The 24,493-nt window shown below is 42.0% G+C and overlaps 1 protein-coding gene across 10 annotated transcripts in view; it reads right to left on the reverse strand.

Moving 5' to 3' along the window:
- Positions 1–94: 94 nt before the first annotated feature.
- The window catches only part of SUN1 (Sad1 and UNC84 domain containing 1), a 37,984-nt gene continuing 13,585 nt past the window's right edge, over positions 95–24,493 (reverse strand). For 2 of the 10 annotated variants that reach the window (XM_057416789.1, XM_057416788.1), the window contains 21 exons: positions 21,966–22,163; positions 21,458–21,648; positions 19,154–19,180; positions 18,860–19,054; positions 17,094–17,216; positions 16,015–16,098; positions 15,570–15,680; positions 14,066–14,164; positions 13,288–13,381; positions 13,108–13,166; positions 11,799–11,938; positions 11,430–11,654; positions 10,859–10,945; positions 10,513–10,547; positions 9,486–9,621; positions 8,328–8,582; positions 7,884–7,968; positions 6,979–7,094; positions 1,934–2,101; positions 1,001–1,093; positions 95–555 (listed from right to left, as the gene is read on the reverse strand). In XM_057416789.1, coding sequence (XP_057272772.1) covers positions 442–555; positions 1,001–1,093; positions 1,934–2,101; positions 6,979–7,094; positions 7,884–7,968; positions 8,328–8,582; positions 9,486–9,621; positions 10,513–10,547; positions 10,859–10,945; positions 11,430–11,654; positions 11,799–11,938; positions 13,108–13,166; positions 13,288–13,381; positions 14,066–14,164; positions 15,570–15,680; positions 16,015–16,098; positions 17,094–17,216; positions 18,860–19,054; positions 19,154–19,180; positions 21,458–21,648; positions 21,966–22,163 — 2,635 coding nt within the window. In that variant the 3' untranslated portion in view covers positions 95–441. The remainder of the gene's footprint in view (positions 556–1,000; positions 1,094–1,933; positions 2,102–6,978; positions 7,095–7,883; positions 7,969–8,327; positions 8,583–9,485; positions 9,622–10,512; positions 10,548–10,858; positions 10,946–11,429; positions 11,655–11,798; positions 11,939–13,107; positions 13,167–13,287; positions 13,382–14,065; positions 14,165–15,569; positions 15,681–16,014; positions 16,099–17,093; positions 17,217–18,859; positions 19,055–19,153; positions 19,181–21,457; positions 21,649–21,965; positions 22,164–24,493) is intronic. The other 8 variants (XM_057416791.1, XM_057416790.1, XM_057416792.1 and 5 more) reach the window with 8 other exon arrangements.

Here is a 24,493-nt window from a genome sequence, read left to right on the forward strand (position 1 = left end):
TCCTTCAGTGTTACAACCCCTCATGGCCTCGGTTCATCCAGTGACCAAAACTACAGCGAAACAGCTTTATTTCTTGTCCAAAGAGTACATGCACTTTCAAAAATTAAAACTCTTTATTTAAACATTTTGATAGCATCTTGTCACAGTTTAGAAGCAGCAAAGAACAACGGACATGTTGAAAAGCATTTACAAAAATACATTGCACAAAATCCTATCTTACTTTTTTTTTCTTTGAAAAATAAGTTAGTGTTATCCAAAATATTCCTACATCAGCTACCTAATTTCTACTTAAACAGGGGAATTCAAATCTTATATAACCTATAACATGAAAACACCTGGGTTTAATGGTAACTTATGAGTTCTGGTTCTAGCTCAAGTGAAAAAAAAAAACAAAATAGAGAACAAAACATACAAGAACCCCAACCCCAGCTGTAGTGTAGATCACTGGGCGATATTCCCGTGCACTCGGAATCTGTAAAGGCACGTATACTCTTCATTTCCCCAGTTGGAAAGAACTCTCAGTTCCACTATTTGGAATGCATTTTGACCGTTCTCCTGGGAAAGGAAACAGCAAATGCACAAACCAAGAGTTAGGTACAAGCAGGTGACAACTGCAACTCCTCAAGTTGCTTTCTTAAGATTGCTGCAACTACCCACTGTCGTTACTAACCAGGTCATGCCTGGGGAACTTCCTGCCACTTTGGAGAGGACCTTCCCTGCCTTACAACCACTTATTTGTGAAGGGAGTCAGGACAAGCATGAAGCCGACACTTCCTGTGCTCAGCATCTTCACACCATTTGTGTCCAGACAGCACAAAGCTTTCTTCTCTCACGTATTTAGACCAGAGGTTTTGAGGCAGGCAGGTGGGTACTTCCTGCCTCAGTTTCTACAGTGTCCAACAGAACACAAGGCCACCTTCCTTCACTACTCACTGTGCACTACCATAGCAAACAGGAGCCTTTTTCTCCCAAAGCTTTAAATCCTGTCATCCAGACTTACCATCACTGGAAACATCTGCAGTGGTTCCCCTTCTTGATCATACTCATAATGCCCTAGAAGCGTGCCACTTTCTTGATATTCATCTTCTAGACCCTGTAACAACAAGATTTTTGCTTCCATCAAATTTGCTATCTAACCAAAACCAGAAGCATGTCTACATAACTGGGTTTCAACAGACAGCACTCAGAAATCGATCAAACCAGGATCAGAATGTTTCCCGTGTAGCTCAATGCCTGTTCAGGCATGGCTCTGCATTTAAATTCCCTGCACTGCAAATACCTGTGCTATGTTTCTATGTTTTCACTGTCAAACCTCTTCATTTCCATGACAAACCCACTATCACAGTGTATAACAGAAAGTGCTCAGGACAAACCAGAATGAGAAAAGATGCATTAAGTTTACAAACAGGACTGAAGTGAAGATTCAGATGCTTGCATATGCTGTTTAAGCATTTGAAGGAGCTAGACAAAAAGTTCTCAGCTATCACAACTATCCTCTGATGTAGCCTGTGGTGTTCACTCTAAAATCATGCCTATGCAACTGTGGTGCTAGTTAAAATCCATTTTAAAAAATCATGGATTCTTTACATCATGGATAAGGTGAAAAGCCAGAACTGCAGGGGAGAGGGGGAAGGACAGAACAATCCAACTGTATGAAAGAACTACATTCTCTGATGTATTAAAGAATTTAAAACCCATCATCTCCCTCCAAAAGTGTTTACTACTGGAGAAGGTAAGAGAAAAAATAAAATTAGTTGTAACATTTTCTGTATCTGATTTCAGGCTCATTAAAGATTAGAAGCCATTTGAAGAGCAGTGACTGGAACAGTTTATCTCCTTAGCTGCCCTCCCTCAAGTCATTACTTTCCAAGATAAGCAACAGAGATATTCTTTATGCACACAAACATCACCTGAAGCTCAGAGGCACACTTACATATACTAAAAATTTCCTAGGAGCACTGGTGATAGTTCCTGTTGGTGAAAGGGTCTTTGGTATGTGTTCCAGTGTAAAGGCAGTTGGATAGATCTTCACTGAAAGTCTGATGACAAGATGCCCCTGTGATCCTTTAAAAGCCCAGCAGTTTCCTGGATACACGTCCGGCTAGACAGGAGGAAGGGAAAGAACAAGGTGGGAGACAACAACAGCAGCAAAATAACCACAAGCTTTTTGTAATGGCTTTATTTGGAGTAAGACTTGTAATGAATTTGGAATTATGAAGGACAGCCTTGGTAAGTGGCAGAACAGAATGTATTTGGTAGAACTCTTCAGGAAGACAGCCTATCACAGTATCACAGTATGCTAGAGATTGGAAGAGACCTCAAAAGATCATCTAGTCCAATCCCCCTCCAGAGCAGGAACACCTAGATAACGTTACACAGGAATGTGTCCAGGCGGGTTTTGAATGTCTCCAGAGAAGGAGACTCCACAACCTCCCTGGGCAGCCTGTTCCAGTGTTCTGTCACCCTCACTGAGAAGAAGTTTCTTCTCAAGTTTAAGTGGAACCTCTTGTGTTCCAGTTTGTACCCATTACCCCTTGTCCTATCATTGTTTGCCACTGAGTAGAGCCTGGCTCCATCCTCGTGACACTCCCCCTTTATATATTTATATACACTAATAAGGTCACCCCTCAGTCTCCTCCAAACTATAGAGACACAGCTCCCTCAGTCTTTTCTCATAAGGGAGATGCTCCACTCCCTTAATCATCTTCGTTGCCCTGTGCTGGACTCTCTCCAGCAGCTCCCTGTCCTTCTTGAGCTGAGGGACCCAGAACTGGACACAATATTCCAGATGCGGTCTCACCAGGGCACAGTAGAGGGGAAGGAGGACCTCTCTAGACCTACTAACCACCCCCCTTTTAATACACCCCAGGATGCCATTGGCTGCCTTGGCCATAAGGGCACAGGTTGGCTCATGGTCATCCTGTCATCCACTAGGACCCCCAGGTCCCTCTCCCCTACACTGCTCTCTAACAGGTCGTTCCCCAACCTATACTGGAACCTGGGGTTGTTCCTGCCCACATGCAGGACTCTACACTTTCCCTTGTTATATTTTATCAAGTTATTCCCTGCCCAACTCTCCAGCATGTCCAGGTCTCGCTGGATGGCAGCACAGACTTCTGGCGTGTCAGCCACTCCTCCCAGCTTAGTGTACTATCAGCAAGTTTGCTGATGACACTCAATTCCCTCATCTAAATAGTTGATGAATATATTAAATAATACTGGTCCCAGTACTGACCCTTGAGGCACTCCACTAGATACAGGCCTCCAACTAGACTCCGCCCCATAGACTACAACTCTCTGGCTTCTCTCTTTCAGCCAGTTCGCAGTCCACCTCACTACCTGATCATCCAGACCACACTTCCTCAATTTAGCTGTAAGGATGCTGTGGGAGACTGTGTCAAATGCTTTGCTGAAGTCAAGGTAGACCACATCCACCGCTCTGCCATCATCCATCCACCGTGTTATTTCCTCATAAAATGCTATGAGATTGGTCAAGCATGACTTCCCCTTGGTGAAGCCATGTTGACTGCCCCTCATAACCCTCTTATCCTTGATATGCCTTAAGATGGCACCAAGGATAAGGTGTTCCATCACTTTCCCAGGGATGGAGGTGAGGCTGACTGGTCTATAGTTACCCGGGTCCTCCTTGCCTTTTGAAGACTGGAGCGACATTTGCTTTCCTCCAGTCCTCAGGCACCTCTCCCGTTTCCCAAGACTTGGTAAAGATGATGGAGAGTGGTCTAGCAATGACTTCCGCCAGTTCCCTCAGCACCCGCGGGTGCATCCCATCTGGACCCATGGATTTATGGATGTCCAGATTGCTCAGCTGGTCTCTAACCCATTCCTCATCGACTAAGGCAAACCGCTCTGTTGACCTGACTTCATCTGAGGTCTCAGGGGTAAAGGACTGTTCAGGACTGCCTCCGGCAGAGTAGACAGAGACAAAGACGGCATTCAGTAACTCTGCCATCTCTTTATCTTCTGTCACCAGGGCACCCATCCCGTTTATCAGTGGGCCTACATTGCCTCTGGTGTTAGTTTTGTCTGCCATGTATTTGAAAAAGCTCTTTTTGCTGTCCTTGACCCCTCTCGCCAGATTTAATTCTGAGGAGGCCTTAGTCATCCTAGCTGCCTTCCTCCATCCTCTAGCAGCAGCCTTATATTCCTCCCAAGTGGTCAGCCCCTCTGTTGACCTGTAAACTCTCCTCTTCCACTTGAGCATACCCAGCAATTCCCTGTTTAGCCACGCAGGTCTCCTGACCCTCTTCCTTGACTTCCTACATGTCGGGATGCTCTGATCTTGAGCTCGGAAAAAGCAATACTTGAATGCCAACCAACTATCTTGGGCCCCTTTACCTTCAAGCAGCCTTGCCCGTGGGATTTCCCCTAGCAATTGCTTGAAAAGGCCAAAGTTTGCCCTGCTAAAGTCCAGGGTTGCAATTCTACTTGGTATTCTACTAGTCCTACCACACAAGATCCTGAATTCCACCATCTCGTGGTCGCTGCAACCAAGGCAGCCCTCAACCTTTACTGCTTCGACCAGACCCTCCTTGTTAGCGAGGATGAGATCCAGCAGCGCTCCTCTCCTGGTTGGCTCATCCACCATTTGCAGGAGGAAGTTATCATCCATACACTGGAGGAACCTCCTGGATTGTGGCTGGGTTGCTGAGTGGTCCTTCCAGCAAACATCACGGAAGTTAAAACCCCCCTCGACGACCACGGCCTGTGACTATGAGGCTGCTCTCAGCTGCCTCTAGAAGGCCTCATCAACTTCCTCACCCTGATCTGGTGGCCTCTAACAGACACCCACAACAGTATCCCCCCTGCCAGCCTGCCCCTTAATTCTCACCCACAGACTCTCAACTCGCTCGTCACCTGTCCTTGGACAGAACTCGGTGCATTGTAGCTGCTCTCGCACATAAAGAGCGACCCCACCACCCCTCCTGGCTGGCCTGTCTTTCCTGAAAAGGGGACAGCCCTCCACGACTATATTCCAGTCATGTGAGCTGTCCCACCACGTCTCTGTAATTGCCACCAGATCATAGTCTCCTGACTTAACACAGGTTTCCAACTCCTCCTGTTTATTTCCCATGCTGCGCGCATTGGTGTACAGACATTCCAGGGAGCGAGCTGAGCACACTGATTTCACCCTAGGATTATAGGAGGCCTCCCAGTCTTCATCAATTCTGGAGTGCTGCCCCACTGGGGCAAGCCCAGCTACAACCCCGTCCCCCTTCGAATCTAGTTTAAAGCTCTCCAAATGAGCCCTGCTAATTCGTGCCCCAGCATCCTTTTGCCTCTGTGAGATAAACCTTTCCCACTTGTCATTGTCCAGAATGGTGCCCTATAAAACCAGCCGTTTTCAAAGAATCCAAAGCCCTGCCTGCAGCACCAGTCTCGAAGCTAATCGTTTATGCACTGAATCTTCCCATTCCTTCCCACATCATCAGTGGAAGATGGAAGGAGTGAGGAGAAGATCACTTGAGCCCCAGATTCTTTCACCATCCGCCCCAATGCGCTGTAGTCTTTCTTCATCCCCCGCAGACTGCGGGAAGCATCTTCCTCCCCACCTGTCTGGAAGATCAGCAGCGGGTAGTAGTCTGTCGGGTGCACCAGGCTGGGGAGCGCCCTGGTGATATCCCTGATCTGGGCTCCAGGCAGACTACACACTTCCCTATGATGAGGGTCAACTCTGCATATCGGGCCCTCTGTTCCTCTCAGAAGGGAATCCCCTACTACAATGACCCTTCTTTCTTTCTTATCAGAGGCAGTCTTGAGGTGCAAAGTCGACCGCCTTTTCCTATGTGGCCTTGTAGGCTGGCCTTGCACCACATCCTCACCTACCTCTCCTTCAAGATCCAGGGCCTCGAACCTATTACGGAGGGACACCTGGGGAAGCAGGGCAGGAAGGGGGGATGCTGAACTGGAACTCGCTTCCAACCCTCATCGTCTTTTTGGTCCCCTACTTCTGCGCAACAGCTACAGGGCAGGGGCTGTCTTGGGCCATCCCCCTCTGTCTGAGAGGGCAGGGGGTCCATCCCCTTTTGGGGGGGTACCTCCCTGAAACTGTTCCAACTGGCACGCCAGGGAGTTACTCCACCAGTCGATCTCCCTTTCACACTCCCTGATGGTCCTCAGCGTCTCAACCTCCTCCTTAAGTTTTGCCACCAGGCTAAGCAGATGTTCTACCTGCTCACGCAGGTGGAATGCTGTCCTCCCTCCCCCGGCAGCAGCAGGCTCTGGCACTCCCTGCATCCAGAGACCTGAACAGCCACGGTTTGGGAGGGGGTCTCTGTCTGAGTTGCTACAGTCTTCTTACTGCAAGCTCTCTTTCTGGAGGCGACCATATTGGTCCGCAGTCTGGGACACCAGCAACAGGGTCAGCAACACGACCTGCTTGTTCCTCCCTGCGCCTGGTGGGCAGCGACACTCGCTGCCCTCTCAGAGGCTCTTTCAAGGCAAGGGGCAGGGGGGTGGTCGCCGTCACCGTGGGAACGCCCCCCCCCCCGCCACATCAGCCGCTCTCTTGCCAAGGGCTGCTGGGGCTTCGGGGATCGGGAGATGTCGGAATCGCGATGCCTCTGCTCTATCCCCTCTGATTTTCCTAATCTCTGTTGAACCTCGCGGTTGCTGAAGCGTGCTGGCTGTGGCTCAGGCTGGGCTAGCTCTGATCAGCTGACTGATCCACCGAACTACCAGCAGTGCTTAAGACCATGTTGAGATTACTTCTCAACGGGAACCCTCCTAGTGCTCGCACTCTGCGCAAGTCCAATGCACTGCCCAAGCTTCCTATGAAGGTCTTAGTTTTGCTGGAGTAGGACTTCAGCAGTGCTCAGGAACCACCCGAAGAATCCCACTCTTGGGAACATAGCTCAAAGTACCCATGTCCCCCCGGATATTACAAACAGAAACATCAAGCATCTAAAAACAACACAACGGAATAACATTGCTGAATTTGTTTACTCAGCCTTTTATTACCTGAATCACAGCTCTGGGAGACTGAGTGACATGCCACAGAGGAATTCCAAAGAGGCTAACCACTGCTGCTCTAGCATCATAGGTTTCAGAACAGCGAGTACTCAGAATGCTGCCACCTAAGAAGAGATTTATCAGGTTAGCAGAAATAATTACGCATTTCTCCTCAAGGCAGAGATACGTACAAAGCTTGATGAATATACCAGTTATTTTCCTCAGAGAAAAAACTATCAAAGATATTCATAAAATCACAGAATTGTGGGAGCTGGAAGGACCTTAAATCTGACCCAGTTCCAACCCCCTGCCATGGGCAGGGACACCTTCCACTAGACCAGATTGCTCCAAGCCTTGTCCAACCTGGCCTTGAACACTGCCAGGCATGGGGCTGCCACAGCTTCTCTGTACACCCTGTGCCAGGGTCTCACCGTCCTCACAGTAAATAATTTCTTCCTAATATCTAATAGCAATCTACCCTCTTTCAGTTTTAAACCATAGAGTATAAAAAATTTCTGGGGATACAAATAAATTATATGACGTAAAATGTTATTTTAAGCACATGTGAAAAGGTTTTTCATTTAGGAGGGCTGAAAACCACACTATTTTTCCCTAGTGACTTCAGTGGTATATCCATCCCACCCCCTCCCTGTGCTTCTCGATTACCTCCAGCTGCATACATGCTGAAAAGAACTGTAATATCTAGTGTATATATATATATATAACTATTATAATTAAGCATGCATACCTAGGCTGATATATAAACCTGTAAACAACAGGCATAGACTGCAGTAGACTGATGAACAGGCAACACACAAGGATGCTCTACTAACCTTTAGCCTTCATTATAAGATTTTTCAGTAAACACTCTGCGTAACATGAATAGTAGAAATGGTGTACCCTCTACTTTTTACCTCCAGATTCCAAGGCAAAATCCACCAGGCCAGTCCTGTCTTGAGAGTAGAGTTTCAGTGCATTGTTTACAATAATCTGTACTTGCTAAATGTGCACACACAGAAGAAGAGAATGGAAAGAGAAAGATTTTAATAACATCAAAAGTTGTGTTCTTTTCCACAACTTCCCATGACCTGGACCTACATTTTTTGGTATAGTTGCTTCTGGGGATTCTTCAATTTTCAAGGTAACATAAATTGAAAACACAAACATTCACAGCAGGCATCAAGCAATGCTGTAAGAATACCCTTGATAAAGCATTTTCTGTACCTCTCCCAGTTTCAGATCATGTTCCTGACATCTCTTAAAAATCACATTTCTAGTGACAGTCATGCTCCACAAAATGCCTAGGAAAGGGCTTTTTAGAGTTTTAGTTCGACATTTCAGAACCTAAACTTACTCACCTCTTCTGTGATTCCAGAGATCCCTGCGTTGGTCACAGCATTCGTTACGACTTCAGGTGTTAGTTTTTGTTTTGTAGCAGACATTTGGAGATTAATATCCTTGAGGATCCGCATCTCCAGATCCCGCAGCTCAGCCTGATGATCACTTTTACTCACAAAATTGGATGTAAGCCATTGGAGGAGTGTTTCAGGAAAATCTTCTTGTCCATCACCAAAAAGCATCAGCTTCACAGATTCTTTAACCTGTGCATCTACCTAGCAGAAGCCATTAACAAGTATAATAGAAATTACTAGTCTTTATAAGCCATTAAGTAATACTGTATAGAACAGGCACATGTGAAATCAATACATACATTCAGAACATAATTCAAGCTTTCACATGAGTTTTAACTACGCTGACTTACGCTAGAATAACAGACCCATCAGGTGTGCAGAGGAACCTATGGGAGATGTGGATGCTTCATTTGTTTGGTGAACAAGGCACAAACAACAAAGCCCAGGCAAACCCTGCAGTTTAGATCAGCAGCTGAGCAGCTCTTCGAACTAGAGAAAGTTGACTGTAATAGTTCAAAGGCAGCACTGTGGCCACTTTAAAGGGAGCAGTACACTTGTTTAGGACTAGTTCATAAAGTCACTTAATCACTCCCTAATGGGATGCATCCATTCCACACACAACAGCTACATCATTTTGAGTGTTAGCACAAGACGGTATTTCAGTCCAAATTGTTAATCCAGTGTCAATACCTACTGTTGTATTCACTGCGCTACATCCTACTCAGACCATGTAACAGGTTCCTAAAGAACTTGAGCATGATCTTTTAAAACAACTGTCAGATAACAAACTGAACTTGCTTTTACGCAAGTTTCTCTTCCACCTTTGCATGTGTTAGGAAACACACCAGTAAGAACAGCAAAGTACTGTACACGGAACTGCTGCTACGTCAAATATTCAATGCAAAAACCCTGCCATTGTGGAAACAATCCATAACCTCCTGTCTATGTTATGCAGTCATCGAAAAAAAGCCCACAGCACTGCTACCATTCTTTAAAATGAATCTTACCCCCATATTACTGATTGCAGTACCTTCCAAGAGTGAGTGAACAAAATCAAGCAGTACCAAGTTTTACTGGGACAGCTACAGAAGTTACAGAACTTACTTTTCCGTGAATGGCATCTATTTTCCCACAGCTCGTCTTCACACTTTCCATAGTTGACACTTCTGATTTTATCTGGGACAACTCTAGTTCTAGCTCTTTAACTCTGGCCAAAATTTGACTCTGCGCATCAATCTCTCTGACAAAAGTAAGGAGGCAGTGATTAGGAAAGATGAGTTTGAATCATTCCACCACATTCCAAAGGTGTGAGAACAGACTCGTCTAATACAAAGTTCAGTTATTCACCATGAGCGACACTGCGAGCTTGCAGTTCCTTGAGCATGTTATTTAAGGCATACTTAGGATTGATATACTCAAAGAAAAGAATGTTTTAAGTTGCAGACAAATCCAGCAGTGATGACTTAAATTTACTTCAACCAGAATAACTTCAGAGGCAGGTGTCAAGGTGACCTTAAGTAGCAGGTCACATAGGACCAATATAGGTCAGTGTTCATTGCATTCTATGGAAGAAGGGATCAGCCATCATTCCAAAGCCATTTTACATTTCGATCTAATTTAAAGGGAGATTAAGCAAATATGTGTTTCTTTTTCTCTTCCCAATGGGAAAACTGCTTAATGAAATGCTGCTGGTTTTATCCTGGTATTTCTTGAGTGTAAAGTAGGACAGCTGACAAACGAAAAACAAAGATGAAGGTTAAAACTGATACAATTCAAGAGTTTAAATACAAGGCCTAACAAAAACAGCTACTATGCACTTGTGGAAAAGATCTCATGGATTTAGAAGAGGATGAGAAGTCACTTGTTTTCCTCTCCTATATAAACAGCTTTTTCTAGTCAATAATGTACCTGCAGAATTGCTCACCCACTGGGAGTGGGCCTTGTGCTGATGTTCAGCATCACAATTAAAGCTGACTGTAAGAGAGAAGTACTCTTGCCGACAATACAAACTCTTAAGGCCAGTTAACTGACACAAAGAAAAGGATTGCTGTCTTCCAAAGGAGAACATGCATATCACCATCAATGAGCATCAGGACTGAAAGAGAAAAATGCATCTGCAAAATGCTTGTACCTTGCTTTGGCTACCTCCAGGTGCTTCTGGATGCCCTAAAAAATACCAAAGTTAGTTTTAACAGATACAAAGAACGAAGACAAAGAATGCTAAATGAAAATTACACTTATGTTTGTGCCTCTGTAGAGTAAGATTTTATTTCAAAGAGAACCTGCCTCAGTGGCCAAGTGAATAAGTTCACTCTTTGGACTGAAACCCCCTCCAAGAAGGGGGAAGAAGAATACAAGTTTTGAGAATTCAAGACTGCAATAGCTGGAGTAAAGCAAACTGGGCTTTGGGATAGCCAACAAGGGAAAACAACCTTAGTCTACTTTATCCATGTTACAATTGCAACTAATTTCAATACCTTAGATTCAGCTGAGAGTTTTTCAAGAAGGTCTTCCAGCTTCAGAATGCGCAGCTCATGTTCTTGATGTAAAGCTAGGAAGTCAGTCTTAAAAAACAGAGAAAAACAAAGGTGGTGTATTTTCTTCTCAAATACAAATAGCGCAATTGAGATTTTCTAAAAAGAATAATTTTTATTTCACTTTGTAAGCACTTTATCCTCAGGGACAGTGAGAAATTACAGAATTTGTAATAAATATGAAGGCCTGATCTAGCAGCTCTAGAGGTTATACAAAGGGAAGTTTACCAGAAAACCTCTTCTTTATTACCAGTCCTTCTTTCTCTGTCTGAAAAGAGGATCCACCTGCTCTTCAACAATGCAAGATTCTACTTTAGAGCCCCTGTCTGGAATTAATTCTTTTTCAGCAATAACAAAGGAGGAACAAATGCCAGTGACTACTCCCTGGCATTTACTACTGATCAGTTAGCTCTGTAACAGAGAAAGAATCCTCAAGTCAAACTGCAAAACATCTGCGTAATTAAATCAGAATACTTGATCAGTATTAGAAAATATCAATAACTGATTATCTTACCGTTTTCTCTGCTTCCATGTCTTTAAGATGTTGACCAATCACATTTTTTATTAATTTTAGTGTTTCACTTTTGTTGCTCATCTGGGCAACCTGATCTTGAAGATTATGGACCAGAAACATCAATTTATTATATTCTTCTTCATTCTGATGGCACTTGTCAGACACAAAGGCCATTTGCTTTTCCAGCTCACTTAGGTAAGTAGAATCAAAGATGCTTATGGTATCCTAAGGTATAAAGAGATTTTCATTTTGTTTAACGTATAAAAATCATGACATTTATTTACATTACTTGTGTATTGAGTAGTTATTGCAAAATATTGAAGGCTTGGGAGTTAAGAAGTCTTAAAAGATACTGAAGTTCTTCCTTACCTTTGGAGGTTGAACAGAGTTCATAGAATCATCCTGCCGTTCATGAACATGGTCACGTATTCCCTGCAACCTATCATGTCTTGTCCAGTTCAATGAAGGTAATAATGAAATGAAGTCATTAAACCCCCAGAACCATACACCTAGATTCAAAAGAAAAAGTAAAAACAATGTTATAAAAAAATTCTCCCTTAAGACTGCTTATGACTTTCTTCCTTAAGGACATAAGCTACCTTAACTTCACATGATGGATGTCACACAACAGACACTACTCCAGTCTAAATAATCAGCTTTAAAATTGTTAAGTCAAGCACTCAAGAATATTAGGGAACATCCACCAGTACCACTCACGCAGTTGGAAGGCACGCAGCTTGCACTTCTGTGTCATGATAGAACTTTAACCTCTACTACTGCTTCCCTGGGACCTAGATGCCATTTACTGATGAAGACTGGCCATACTCACTAAAGGCAGATATAAACATTGCTTTTTACATCAATAGAAAATATCTTGCCTCCTACCCTACTTACTACATACCACATTGCATAACACTGAATACAAGTTGGAAAAAACTTAGGCTCCCATGGGAACGACTGAGCATTTTGCAAAGATTACACCTATTCTTGCAGCATCTTAGTGAGAAGAAGCAGCATTTTCTACACAGGGTAACTTGTTCCCACTAATACAGAGGAGTTTGAATGCCCACTGTAAAATTCTGACAAAGTTTCTCTTGGGACAAAAGCAGCTACACTTAATTTAGGGCGTGCAAAGACAGGAACCAGCTTTTCAGAAATAGCCCAGCACTTCTGGTCAGTATTTTGAGCTTCTTGAATTCATACAAAATAGACAGCTTGTCTGAAACATTGACACGTAACCAGCCTAAATAGCAGTATTTTAAGCAACTCAAGCATGGTCTAGAGCAAAGGGAAGTCTTAGGATGAGTTGATCAGAGAACTTAACCACACTTTCATAGAGGTGGGCAAGAACCAAAGCAGTCAGTATGCAGCCTACTCCTTATGACTCCATCGCTAGTCCTACTTGGGGAGACCAAGAAAAAAAGGACTTCAGTGCATCTACTTGCTCACCCACCCTCTCTCTCTAAAGAGATCTAGGAAATTAAATCAAAGGTATTCCTTTCATGGCAAGGGGAAAGCTCACTGGCTTGTTAGTATTTGGAAAGCTCAAAGTGCTGCCCCGTTCCCAAATTGCTTAGTTTTGCTTCTGTATGTTTATGAACCAAAAGTTCCACTAAAAAAGCTATTTTGGAATAGTAAGCATAGATAACTTTGTACTATCACTAAACGATTCACATACCCAGGAGAAACAAGAGTGGGATAAGGAGCAGGAACAGCTTGTAGACCTTTGAAGGGCATCTAGAGAAACAGAGAAGAAAGTTTACAAGAAAGAATACATTTACTGTATTTCACTCTTTTATACTAGAACTGGGTAAATAATTTGCTGACAAAAGAGGTTTTTTTTTCAGTGGATACATACCTTCTGAGAAGAAACACCTTGAGCAAAGACGTGAGGGTAGCAAGCTGATACCATGCGGCTCTAAGCAGCCTGAATATGCCAGAAGCTGCAATCCCTGGAAGACAAAAAGTGACAGTGTGAACTGTAGTTAGCGTGGCACACATTCAAAGAAACCAAACAGAAGGACATGCGACTGTGGCCAAGAACACTTTGCACAGCAGAGAAACGCACAACTGCAGGCAACGCAGGCAGCTTATTAACATCTGCATATCACAAGTCTGACAGCATTATAACATCAGATGCTCAACAAACCAACAGCCATGCAAAAAGACAAAATGTTCATTTGTTTTAACAATGCACTCTTGCTGGAAATTCAGTTATTATATTTGAATCCAAGTTACCACACACTGAAGACCTTCAGCATGTTTCAAAAAACGTACAGATCAGCAGCACCAGTTTTTGTTGAAAATGCCAAGAGACGAAGTTACAACCAAACCAAACACCCCATTATTCTTGACACCCCATATTCTGTGCTACTCAGACGCTTGTTTCCTCACACACTCATTCCCTCATGAAACAGTCTGGTTAGTCTCCCATTATGCCTATGAACAGAAACAGACCTCTCACATTAAGCATAATCTGGTCAATTTTTAAAAAAGAAAGTTGAAGTAGCACATTCATTGCTGAGTACAAAAGCTACAGCCTAAGCACAGTGGAATTAGTGTAAGCCACACACTGCAGATGCCTAGTTTGCCTAAAGGAACAGGCAACGCGCACACACACGGATAAGGACAGTAACCTGGAGAAAGAATGGCCAGCCAAAGTAGAGACAACACCTTCTGAGAGACAAGCCATCCCGCTGTTCCCACCGTCCGCAACCCGTGAAGCATAAAGTAACCTAGATTATAAGAAATTCATGCCACATGGTAACATACAAAAATCTTACAGTTCGCAGTACATGCAGTAACAAAGACCCAGTCCCCTGCCCGTTACATGTTCTGCATCATTCTAATCCACACCTTTCAGTAATCTACAAACTTAGTTCTTCGCTCTTTGAAAGCAAAGCAGCCACTAATAAATAGGAAGCCAAGTAAAACCAAGATAATTCAGAAACAATTCTCAAGCACAGAGATGAACGATCAACAGCAGCTGTGCAGTTAAATACCACTCTTCCAAAACCAGCAAAGTTTACATTTTGTAGCATGTTTAACAATGCCATGCTAAGTGTGACAGAGAAGGCAAAAAAGAAAAAGACTGCCATAAAAAGGAGTCTGAAGCACATCATTACTTTGAAAGCATCTTGTTTGTTCTGAATTATACATCAAATTCATTATCTAGGTTCACATGTAGAAGAGGGAATAAGCACAAATTTTAAATGCTAGTGAATTAAACAATGATGTCTAAGAAATATTAATAATAGAAAATAATCCCTACTAGAAGTTATGGGCAGTCTACTCCAAGTGAATGTTCCCAAGTATCTTCAGCATGTCAGTTTTGATTCTCTTATAGAGCAAAACTGACAACAAAAAAACTACTCCAAAAACTAGAAGGGAATGCTTTCACTTTTAGCCCACTGAAGCCAACAACTACTATATGCAGGATTAGCACTGTTCATTCTACAGAACAAACTACATAGGACACGTTTAGAAAATAATCCTACATTTTTAGATCAGCAGATACGTCTGGGTTAATCTGAGGGATTATAGATATACCAACCCAATATTTTGCAAAGCATTTAGGTGACTGAAGTGTCTCATATCATTTTCCTTTGTTGAACAAAGAGCACCCAAATAGATCCTTGATGCCTCTGTCATTCAAGCTAGGGAACGCTCATCTCACAGGGAAGATTCTATCCCTATAGAAGATTCCTGTAAAAATTGACTATCACTAGAACAAAAATAAGATGTTAAAACCCCTTTATTCAAATAATCTGTATACCAGTACCTCTACCTTACTTTCATTTTAAGGCATCTTTTCAACCTATTGAATGGAGACTTCCCCAGAGAGCATTAAATTAACAATTTGATTTGTTCTCTCTAACATACAAGGTGCATGCTGTCCTTCTACCTTGTTTTTACTAATAGGTAAGCAGTCTGCCAAGCTTCTATAAAAGCCAGTATAAGAGCAAGAAGTCAGTCAGGAAAGATGATAAGTAAGTTAGTTTTCTAGACAGTTTACATTTCTACTTTGACAGATAAAGACAGGGAAAAAAAACAACCAACCCAACCCCAAACAATACATATGATTAGTATTGTGAGATTGTGTTGCAAAATAAAAGTAAAATAAAAAAGGACCAAGTCAACCTGCGTAAGAAAAGGAGTGCCAAATGGTCCTTGCTACCCTTTCAGCCCATGAGGACTGCATGTGGTCTGTGATGTGTGTTTCAAGATTTTTCTTCCCCTTACAGTCATCACCTGTTGGTTGTGGTAAGAGTCAGTTAATGGGACAAAGCCAGGATCAAATGAAGATTGTTACGAGGTAAGTCAAAACAAGTCTATTTCACATTATCCATTATCAACTTAAAAGCCACTAAAAGTAAACTTCAGTGGCATAAAGCTTGCTTGAGGAAATACTTCCGTACACCATGTAATCACCATTCCCCCCTCCCAACATCTAAGTTGCAAAACAAACATTTACTTTTTAGTTTCCATTGAGTAATGGGGCATCTGATATTACTATTAGAGCAACAACCTGTCTTTTAGCCCAAGGCTTTACCCAAGGCTAAAAGACAACATCAAGAATGCTTACATATTGATTCCTGAGTTACACCAAGATGTCTATCTTCTCTGTAAGACCCCTTCACATTCATGCTTCCACAGTAGTCCGAGTGAGCTGCAACACATTCAAAAAGCATACGTGGAATGTAATTCTCAAGTTCGAAGCGTTTCATGTATGTGGATGTTAGCTATACTGGCTGAGTTCACAATTAAAGCCAGGTTACTCACAGGAGACCTGAGAAATGATCAAGGAAGAAGACTACTCTGTGTAATCTTAATTTTTCTTCTGTAAATATCAGGGGGCCTTTTGGTCCAAAAAAAAAAAAATCTTTCTGCTTCTTTTCAGATAGCAAAGTTAGTAAAAAACCAAAACCAAAACCAAAAGGCAAGTAAAAACTCATCAAATCTTGAGTCCCTGTTCCCATCATTCTTTCAGATAGGCCAACCACCACATCTTTGTGTTGGTTTTACCGGAGATCTTCAAGGACCAAGAAGAGAGCATAAGCAAGTTATAAGGCACTGAGGCAAAGAGAACAGTTTTAATCGAACAGAAAAATCAGTTACCTCCTGCCTATGGCAATTTAACTTCACTTGTAGATTGTGTATTACAGAAGAGAAAGCACCAAAGAATATTTTTAGGGAAAACAAGACACGCTTTAGAGTAGCAGAGGGATGATGGTAATTTTAGTTCTGCAAGACAGATCTGATCAAGCTTTGAGTGCACAGTGGGCTTAAGGGTAATAAGACAGTTCAAACTTAAAGACACTTAAAAGTCTGGATCTGACACTATCACACCAAGCAGTTTAAAACCAACTTAAGTTTCTCAATTTAAACATTTCCTTCTACCGCTTCCAAGTAAAAAATAAACACGTGCATCTTAACTGTAACAGGTCTCCCATACACGAATCCAGATACTTCCAGAGCAGAAGGAAAGCATGAAAAGAGCAGCAGAACTGAGATAGTTATATAGTTATTTAAAAAGGGAGAAAGTCAGGAGCCAGCCAAAAGAGTATAGAAAAAGAACACAATAGTGCCGGAGATGAAGTCTGCAAGAAGCCAAAACACACTGTGGCTGTGCGCAGAGACCAAGAAAGACAACTGAAAAGGTACCTCTGAATTCATAACCCAGCTTCAGCAAAACCATTTGAAACAGTTGCACCAACAGTGATGCAAAAGATGCTGCAACATGTTTGACCAATCGGAGAATCTTACTCATGTGGAAATAGGTTCCTCCTATTGAAAAAAAAACAACCCAGTGTGAATATAAATTATTCACCTCCGTTAAGATGATGTACTTCCATTCTCTGGTGACCATCAGCTTGTGGAAGAATGAGGATCAAACATGGAAAGCCTGTTTATCCAGGTATATGAAACTTGAGGAAGCGTGGTGTGAGAAGTCTGGATGGTATTAGATACTACAGCAAAGCTTTTGCAAGAACTTCACATCCAAAGGAAAACCCTTTCAAGACAGGATGTATGGCTTCAGCGAGAATACTTTTTCTTAGTGAGAATTAAGAACTCTAAATAGCAATGAACTTCTTGCTTACAGAACTCAGGATTTTTCAGTGTTGTGAGCTGCAGATCCTGATTTTATAGGTCAAAGCTCCAAAGAGACAAACTACATTCTTATTTTGGATTTTAAAGGGTGAGGACTTTCTTTCTTCTCCTCAGCCTTTACACTGAAGGAAGTTAGTACAGTGGTCTGCCTCAAGAGCTAGAGACATAGACATCTCCTTCAGCGCCACAGGAACAAAGCTGCAGTCCACCTTTGTACTGCTGGTACTTTAGCTGGTTTCCCATAATCAGCCCCATTGCAAATAAATCCAACGTGACTATGTGCCCCCTTTTCTGCTTCCCCTTCCTTCCCAATGCCAGTATGAACCAAACTGCTGGGTTAAAGTTCAAAAGGAATGTACAAATAGGAGCTCCTTGTAAAATTCTCCTACATCAATGCAAACTCAGGAGCACAGAAAACACTTTTCATACAGTACCACTTTAAGCAGTTTGTTATGCCAAGCCATAAGAATTCTTGCCTGTACTGTGTATTAACCAAAATAAATACTTGCCTCAAAGCATTTAAAGAACACCTTATAGTTCAAGCAAACAAATTTCTTGCTACTAAAAGTATACTTCAAGAATCCCAAAATTGGCTCCTTTTTAATTGAAGGCCATTCAAGAAAATTTTGTGGTAACTGAGGACTACCACAAACAACAAACAAGAAACTCAAGTTGCTATGTAAGAGGCAAGCAGACACGGTAAAGACACTAAGGACAACCATCCACAGAATGGAGGTTGTCTTGGAAAGGCAGAACCTTATGCACAGCAGATTCATTTGTTTTCAAGCTGTAGGAATGGAGTCACTAGAAAGTGTATTTTTCAAGCAGTTGAGGTTTAGCTTCTAGAAACACTCTAGTAAGCTACAAGGTTAAATGAGGATATATATATTTAAAAAAGCAGAAGGCAGGAAGGTGTATCTCTGAGATTTCCTAGAGAGCAGAAGCACTGCGAAGAAATAATTTTGCTCAGTCTTGAAAATTTTACATCATATAACAAATAACAAAAAAGAGAAATGCGCCTACACAGGAAAAGTTTTTATCTGAAAACTGACCAAAAACTTCACAGACAGACATGTATAGATCTGATTCCAGATGAGGAGACCCTTGTGATCAGTGCTGGCTTGAACTGCCCATTGTGTTGCAAATCACTGTGGAAATAAAACTCGTTGAGATACCACAGCATTTTCCTTTTGAAATTTAATGCCTCCAGAAGCACTGAAAAAATCTGATAATCATGTATAAGAAGTTGACAAGTACATAAAGTTTCAACTGATGTAGATAAAACATATCCAGACAAAACACAAGAGAAGGTAACTTACTAGATATATGTTTCTGGCTCCTATCCCTAGAGTAAATTCTTGAAGATGGCACACGAGAAGCTGAGTGTGCTGTAAGAACCTCCTTCCGTTCAGAAAGCATGCTGCACTCATTGCAAGTATAGCCATTAATCACTGTGGTCTGCATTTCTGATGTTGCTGTATCACCATGTCCCTGAAGCAGTGTAGTACCACTACCTAACAAACCAAGAGTAAAACATTCAGTGCATCAACATCAGTACTGCCATCTCTGGTTACGATTAAACAGAATTCAAGTAGAAAGAAAAGTGTAGTTACCTTTAGGATCGCCTTCATCATCGAGACCTTCGAAAGAAAAAAGAAATTGGTCCCAAATATGAAGAAATCCCATCATCAACTACAATGACTACCATGAAGTCAAATTAAAAGTGCCATTAATTTTAAGACTGTAAAGAAAAGCCACTTTTTAATTAGCATTTAACATATTTTGCTGTCCACCACATGACCAGATCTATATATTCAGACATTAACATAGGAGGGTAACAGTAAAAAGCATTCTACAATGGAAAAGGCAGACAAAACAATGATAACTACACATTTTCTTAGGTTATATGACTTTAAAGAAGCTAATTACAAGCTTATGCCGTTTCTCCTGCTTGGTAAACTACTTTCGTACTACTGTATTTTAAGGTCCTGTTTTAAGAGCAAGTTAATCTAAAGTTTAGAATGTGTTTTAAGATTGAAACTTTCAGACTCTGGGAAGGTGACAAGTGTACTGAGTAGTGTCCTGGGTTCAGCTGTAACAGTTATTTTTCTCTTTCCTAGTAGCTGGTGCAGTGCTGTGTTTCAGCTTTGGTCTGAGAACAATACTGATAACACAACGTTTTAGTTGTTGCTAAGTAATGCTTACCCCGATCAAGGACTTTTCAATCCCTTAAGCTCTGCCAGTGAGGAGGGGCAGAAGAAGCTGGGAGGAAGCAGAGACAGGACACCTGACCAAAAGTAGGCAAAGGGGTATTCCATACCACAGCATGTCATGCCTTGTATATAAACTGGGGGGAGTTACCCAAAAGGCCCAGTTCACTGTTCAGGTCAGGCTGGGTATCGGTCAGTGGGTAGTGAGCAATTGTATTGTACATCACTTGTGTTTATTGTTTTTTTTCCTTTCCCCTTTCAGTTTTATAATCTCTCCCCTTGTTATTTCCCTTATCATTATTATTAGCAGTAGTAGTATATTGTACTTTACTTATTCAGCTGTTCTTATCTCAACCTGTGGGGTTTACATTCTTTCGATCCTCCTCCCCATTCCGCCTGGAGGAGGGGGCAACAGAGGAGGGAGCACGTGGCTGTGTGGTGCTGAGTTACTGGCTGGGCTTAAACCATGACAACTAGAAACAAACAGTCAGAAATGGGAGATACAGTAAGTTGCTGGTCTTTTACAGGACACTTTAGATAAAAAATTCTTTTTGTAGCCAACTCGCTTATATTCCTCTTTAATTAAGAAAGTAGGTTCCAGAAAAATATCCTTGTATATACTTACAAAACCAAATGAGCCAGCCACACAAAAAACCCTCTTAGGAGATCCCCTACTGCCTCCAATTTGAAGCTTTCAGATTAACATATACTAAGTTGAAACATGCTTCTGCCTAAAAGCAAATGAGAAAATGCTTTTCCTTTGGCTTTTCAAAGACAAGTTACATGTTACCATTCTTTAATGACAGCACTTCATGCACGTTTTGAAGAAAGCAGTGATAGAAGATAATGACATCTGTACAATCTATGGTACTGCATCACAAAATTGCCTATGTTGGCCTGCCATATGAAGTTGCCTGGGCAAGGTATCCTGATGTTGATTGTGCCTATAAATCAAGTTTACACTTACTGTGAATTTCCAGTAGGCATCTGAGCAAACAGACACCTACTGCAAAAGTCTAAACACATGCACGCATTTGAGGGTATGTCGTGCTTTAAACCAAACCAGACAACTCGTTCACTCACTTCCCCCCCCTTCTTGCCCTCCCCCTACTCCCAGAGGGACGGAGAGTCAAAAAGAATGCAACTCCCACAGGCTGAGATAAGAACAGTTAAGTAACTAAGGTATAACACAGATCACTACTGCTACCACCAATAATGATAAAGGAAATAACAAGGGAAGAGAATACAACATCTCACCACCAGCTGACCGATAACCCCCCCAAGCCCGACCAAGCACCGACCAATACCTCCTACAACCCCACAGTCTCCCAGCCCTTCCAGCTAACTCCCAGTTACATCCTGGGCATGACGTGCTGTGGTATGGAATACCTCTTTGGCTAGCTTGGGTCAGGTGTCCTGTCTCTGCTTCCTCCCAGCTTCCCCTCCTCTCTGGCAGGACATGAGGCTCACAAAGTCCTTGGCCAAACCAAAACATCGCTATCAGCTCTGTTCCCAAGCCGAAAGTCAAAACACTGCACTGCACCAGCTACCAAGAAGGAGAAAAATGACTGCTACTGCTGAACCCAGGACAGGGTAGGATGGAAAAATGGGTGTGGAAAAGAGGGAAAATATGAACATACATTCATACATACCAAACCATAACCACTTTTCACAGTTGGATACAAGCAATAGCAATCAATTGCCTACCCCAGAAATGATGAACTTTTGTCTGCTCTTGAATTGAAGATTCTTCCAATACAGTGGATACCATTAATGTATCACTGCCATGGCTATTGAAGCTGCTTTGGCTTAATGCAGAAGAGCTGGAGAGATTTTTCCTTGGTGTGAATCTTTCGCTGCCAGACTGTTTATTCACACTTCTGCGCTCCTTCACCACCCTAGGGAACAAAGCAAAGACAAATAAGATCTGGCAGTAAAGATGCAACTTTCTGTGAGTCTCACAGAAATAAGGAAACAGTCAAGGTATTTCAACATGATGTGACAAACCAGGTTTAGAAGGAAAAAATCTTTCCCTTCAAGCATCTGTACTTTTACCAAGACTTCACTGCAGATCACATACTAAGTATTTTCCAGAGACTGGCAGTAAACGCTGAGAAAAACAGAATAGGTAACCTATGTCTGTAAGGCTGTGTTCCAACAGGAAGTCCCAGGACTCCAACCAATAAATGAACCCATCATGATAAAGAATGCTTACTTGGAAGGCTTCTCTCTGAAATACATGTTTCCAGCAGAGTAAGAGCTGTCATGGAGGCCACGGTTTTGTGCATCATCTGATTCATTAAGTGTTGCAGAAGCTAACCGTAAACTACGTCGTGACATTCTTGGAGAATCAAATACTGGATCTATTTGGTTTTCTGTCTCAAAGTCCAAAGCATCTGAAGAATAACTTGAACTGCCAAGTAAGAATAGTAAGAAAAGTAAGAGAGAATTCCCTTAGTAACAAACATACCTTCAAGCTAACCCACACTTCCATTAAAAGTAGTTTATTTGGAGTTACGGAAGAATTCTCACAAGATATACCACATAACCCAATTAATTTAGAAGTACATAGATATTCAAGATTATCTTTAGCAATTCACATTACACGTTTTACAACTGAAAGGAAATCACAGTTAGTAAGAAACAACCATTATGAAAACCATGTTTGAAGTTTAGCCAGAGCAAGCGTTTGTTACACAGCCTAGTTCTTTGGGGACCAATTTTAAAGAGGAAGCCATACAAGACACACCTAGCAGCAAATTAAAAATCATGATGTACTCTAAGTTGCAAAGTAAATACTCATTTTTAGTCAAAGTTTACTTTTTATTTCATTTGCCAGTCCCCTGTTTTGAGAACCAAAGATATACACACAACACTACTCCAAAATTCCCATCTCCCAACAAGCAGGAACTTCCCCCTCTTTAAGAAACTTAAGAGTTCCCTACTTTAGCTATGTTAGGTTAAATACTATTACTTTTAGAAAAAGTAGTTTCACAAGGTTTATTCATTTAATGCAAATAATTAAAAAAAATACTCTGAACAAATAATTAAAAAAAAAAGGAGTATTTCATTAATTTTACTTTACAGAGCAAGTTTACATGTAGAGAAGATTCAAATTATTACCTCAGGAGCTCTACTCCACATTTTTACACATGATTCTTTCAGAACCTCCATGAACACTTACAGTGAAAACAAAGCAGCAACACAAGGCAAACACAAACAGATTAAACAAGGAGTCAGCAAGAAGTACATATACTAAAATGGAAGTTTAGCCTAAAGCAGAATACTCACACTTACAATCGAGAAATACTCAGTTAGAAAACAGAGATGAGGTGGTTGGCAGCAGGACAGCAGGTTCTAGACCCCCTCAGCACTGTGACCCACAGTAACCAAATTCCAAGCGTTCTAGGCCAGCTTTCTTGCAGAGTCTGTCCCTTCCTGGACCACGGGGACATACAGAGCTGTAACAGCTGTTCCTCAATATTCTTGAGGGGTTTAATTTCTTCTTCACTTGTTTTTTCCGTTTTGTAAGAGCTGAGCAAGGTATTAATAACAATAGCAGCTCCTTCACCCCAAATCCAAACAAAAACAAGCAAGCAAATTACATCTGAATGAGTCTACTATGCAATCTCTATTTAAAATGGAAGCTTTCCCTTTAAAAATACGTGTAAACAGCTACTATATCCTGTATTTGTGGCAAAACAATTTCTTAGCAATAATTTTCTTCATTAAAGTGCCCAGAACCTTACCAAGTAATGAATTGGTTGTGTACTGTTACTACTTTGGCATACAAATAAGTTAACATCAGAAGGCCTAGCCGCTGCCCCTACAGCAGTAACTGAATTCTGACAGGGCAGGTGCTTCTCAAGTGAGTTTCGTGATTGCTGCATAATGCAAAGTAAAGCACGCAAAATGGGACAGTGCCAGAGCCCATGAACTGCATTTCTTTTGGCTAAAAAACCCAACCTAATCCATACAACGTGCTGCAGGAAAATATAGTTGCTCCAGCAGCAAATGGGCAGACCACGACCAAACCAGAGCTTGTCCAACATGATTTCTTCGATCGCCCAGAGGTGCACAGATTTAATGGCAGGTCCTTGGCACTACCTACTTGACCTTACTGGTCTGCCTTGCCAGTGCTGCCACATGCAGTGCAACCCCATGCAGGGCACTAAGACAAACCCAACATACATTACTATATACAGTATGTTTATTAATCCTTGCTTACATTTGGGTGGGAGAGAGGAAATAAGGCAGAAACCTCCTTAAGAGTTTACTACAGGGTCTCTCCCTGAACAGCTGGTTCAGAGCTCAGTTTTGCTATTTACACTTGCTACTATGCATCTGCTTTTCCTTTATCTCCACCTAGTGTTTCTCACAGATACTCGATTCACAAGAACACAAAGTCCACAGGACAAGCTAACAGCTGTGACCAGCCTCAATTTGTTTCTATTTGTAAACATGTGCTCTTGTTCAGTATCTCAGGGAGCACTTACATCAATTTGGGTTGAAGACATACCTCAGAGTTGGGCTCTACCAGTGTTAAAAAAAAACTTAAAAAATCATGGATCATCTCCTCTTTAAGAGATCTTCTCTCTTATGCAGGATAATCATTCCCTTCACACTGAAAGTGAATTATCTGTCCCAGGTTGGCAGGACACTATCTAGAAGTCTCCAAATCTGCCATGTCACTTTCCACAGTCTGGAAAGCGGCCTTTTTCCTACTACAGGAAAGATACAGTA

Source organism: Pezoporus wallicus, unplaced genomic scaffold, assembly GCF_028554395.1.
Source record: "Pezoporus wallicus isolate ANWC-B61680 ecotype Strahan unplaced genomic scaffold, APGP_CSIRO_Pwel_v1 scaffold_7392, whole genome shotgun sequence".
In the NCBI taxonomy this organism is placed as follows: Eukaryota; Metazoa; Chordata; class Aves; order Psittaciformes; family Psittacidae; genus Pezoporus; species Pezoporus wallicus.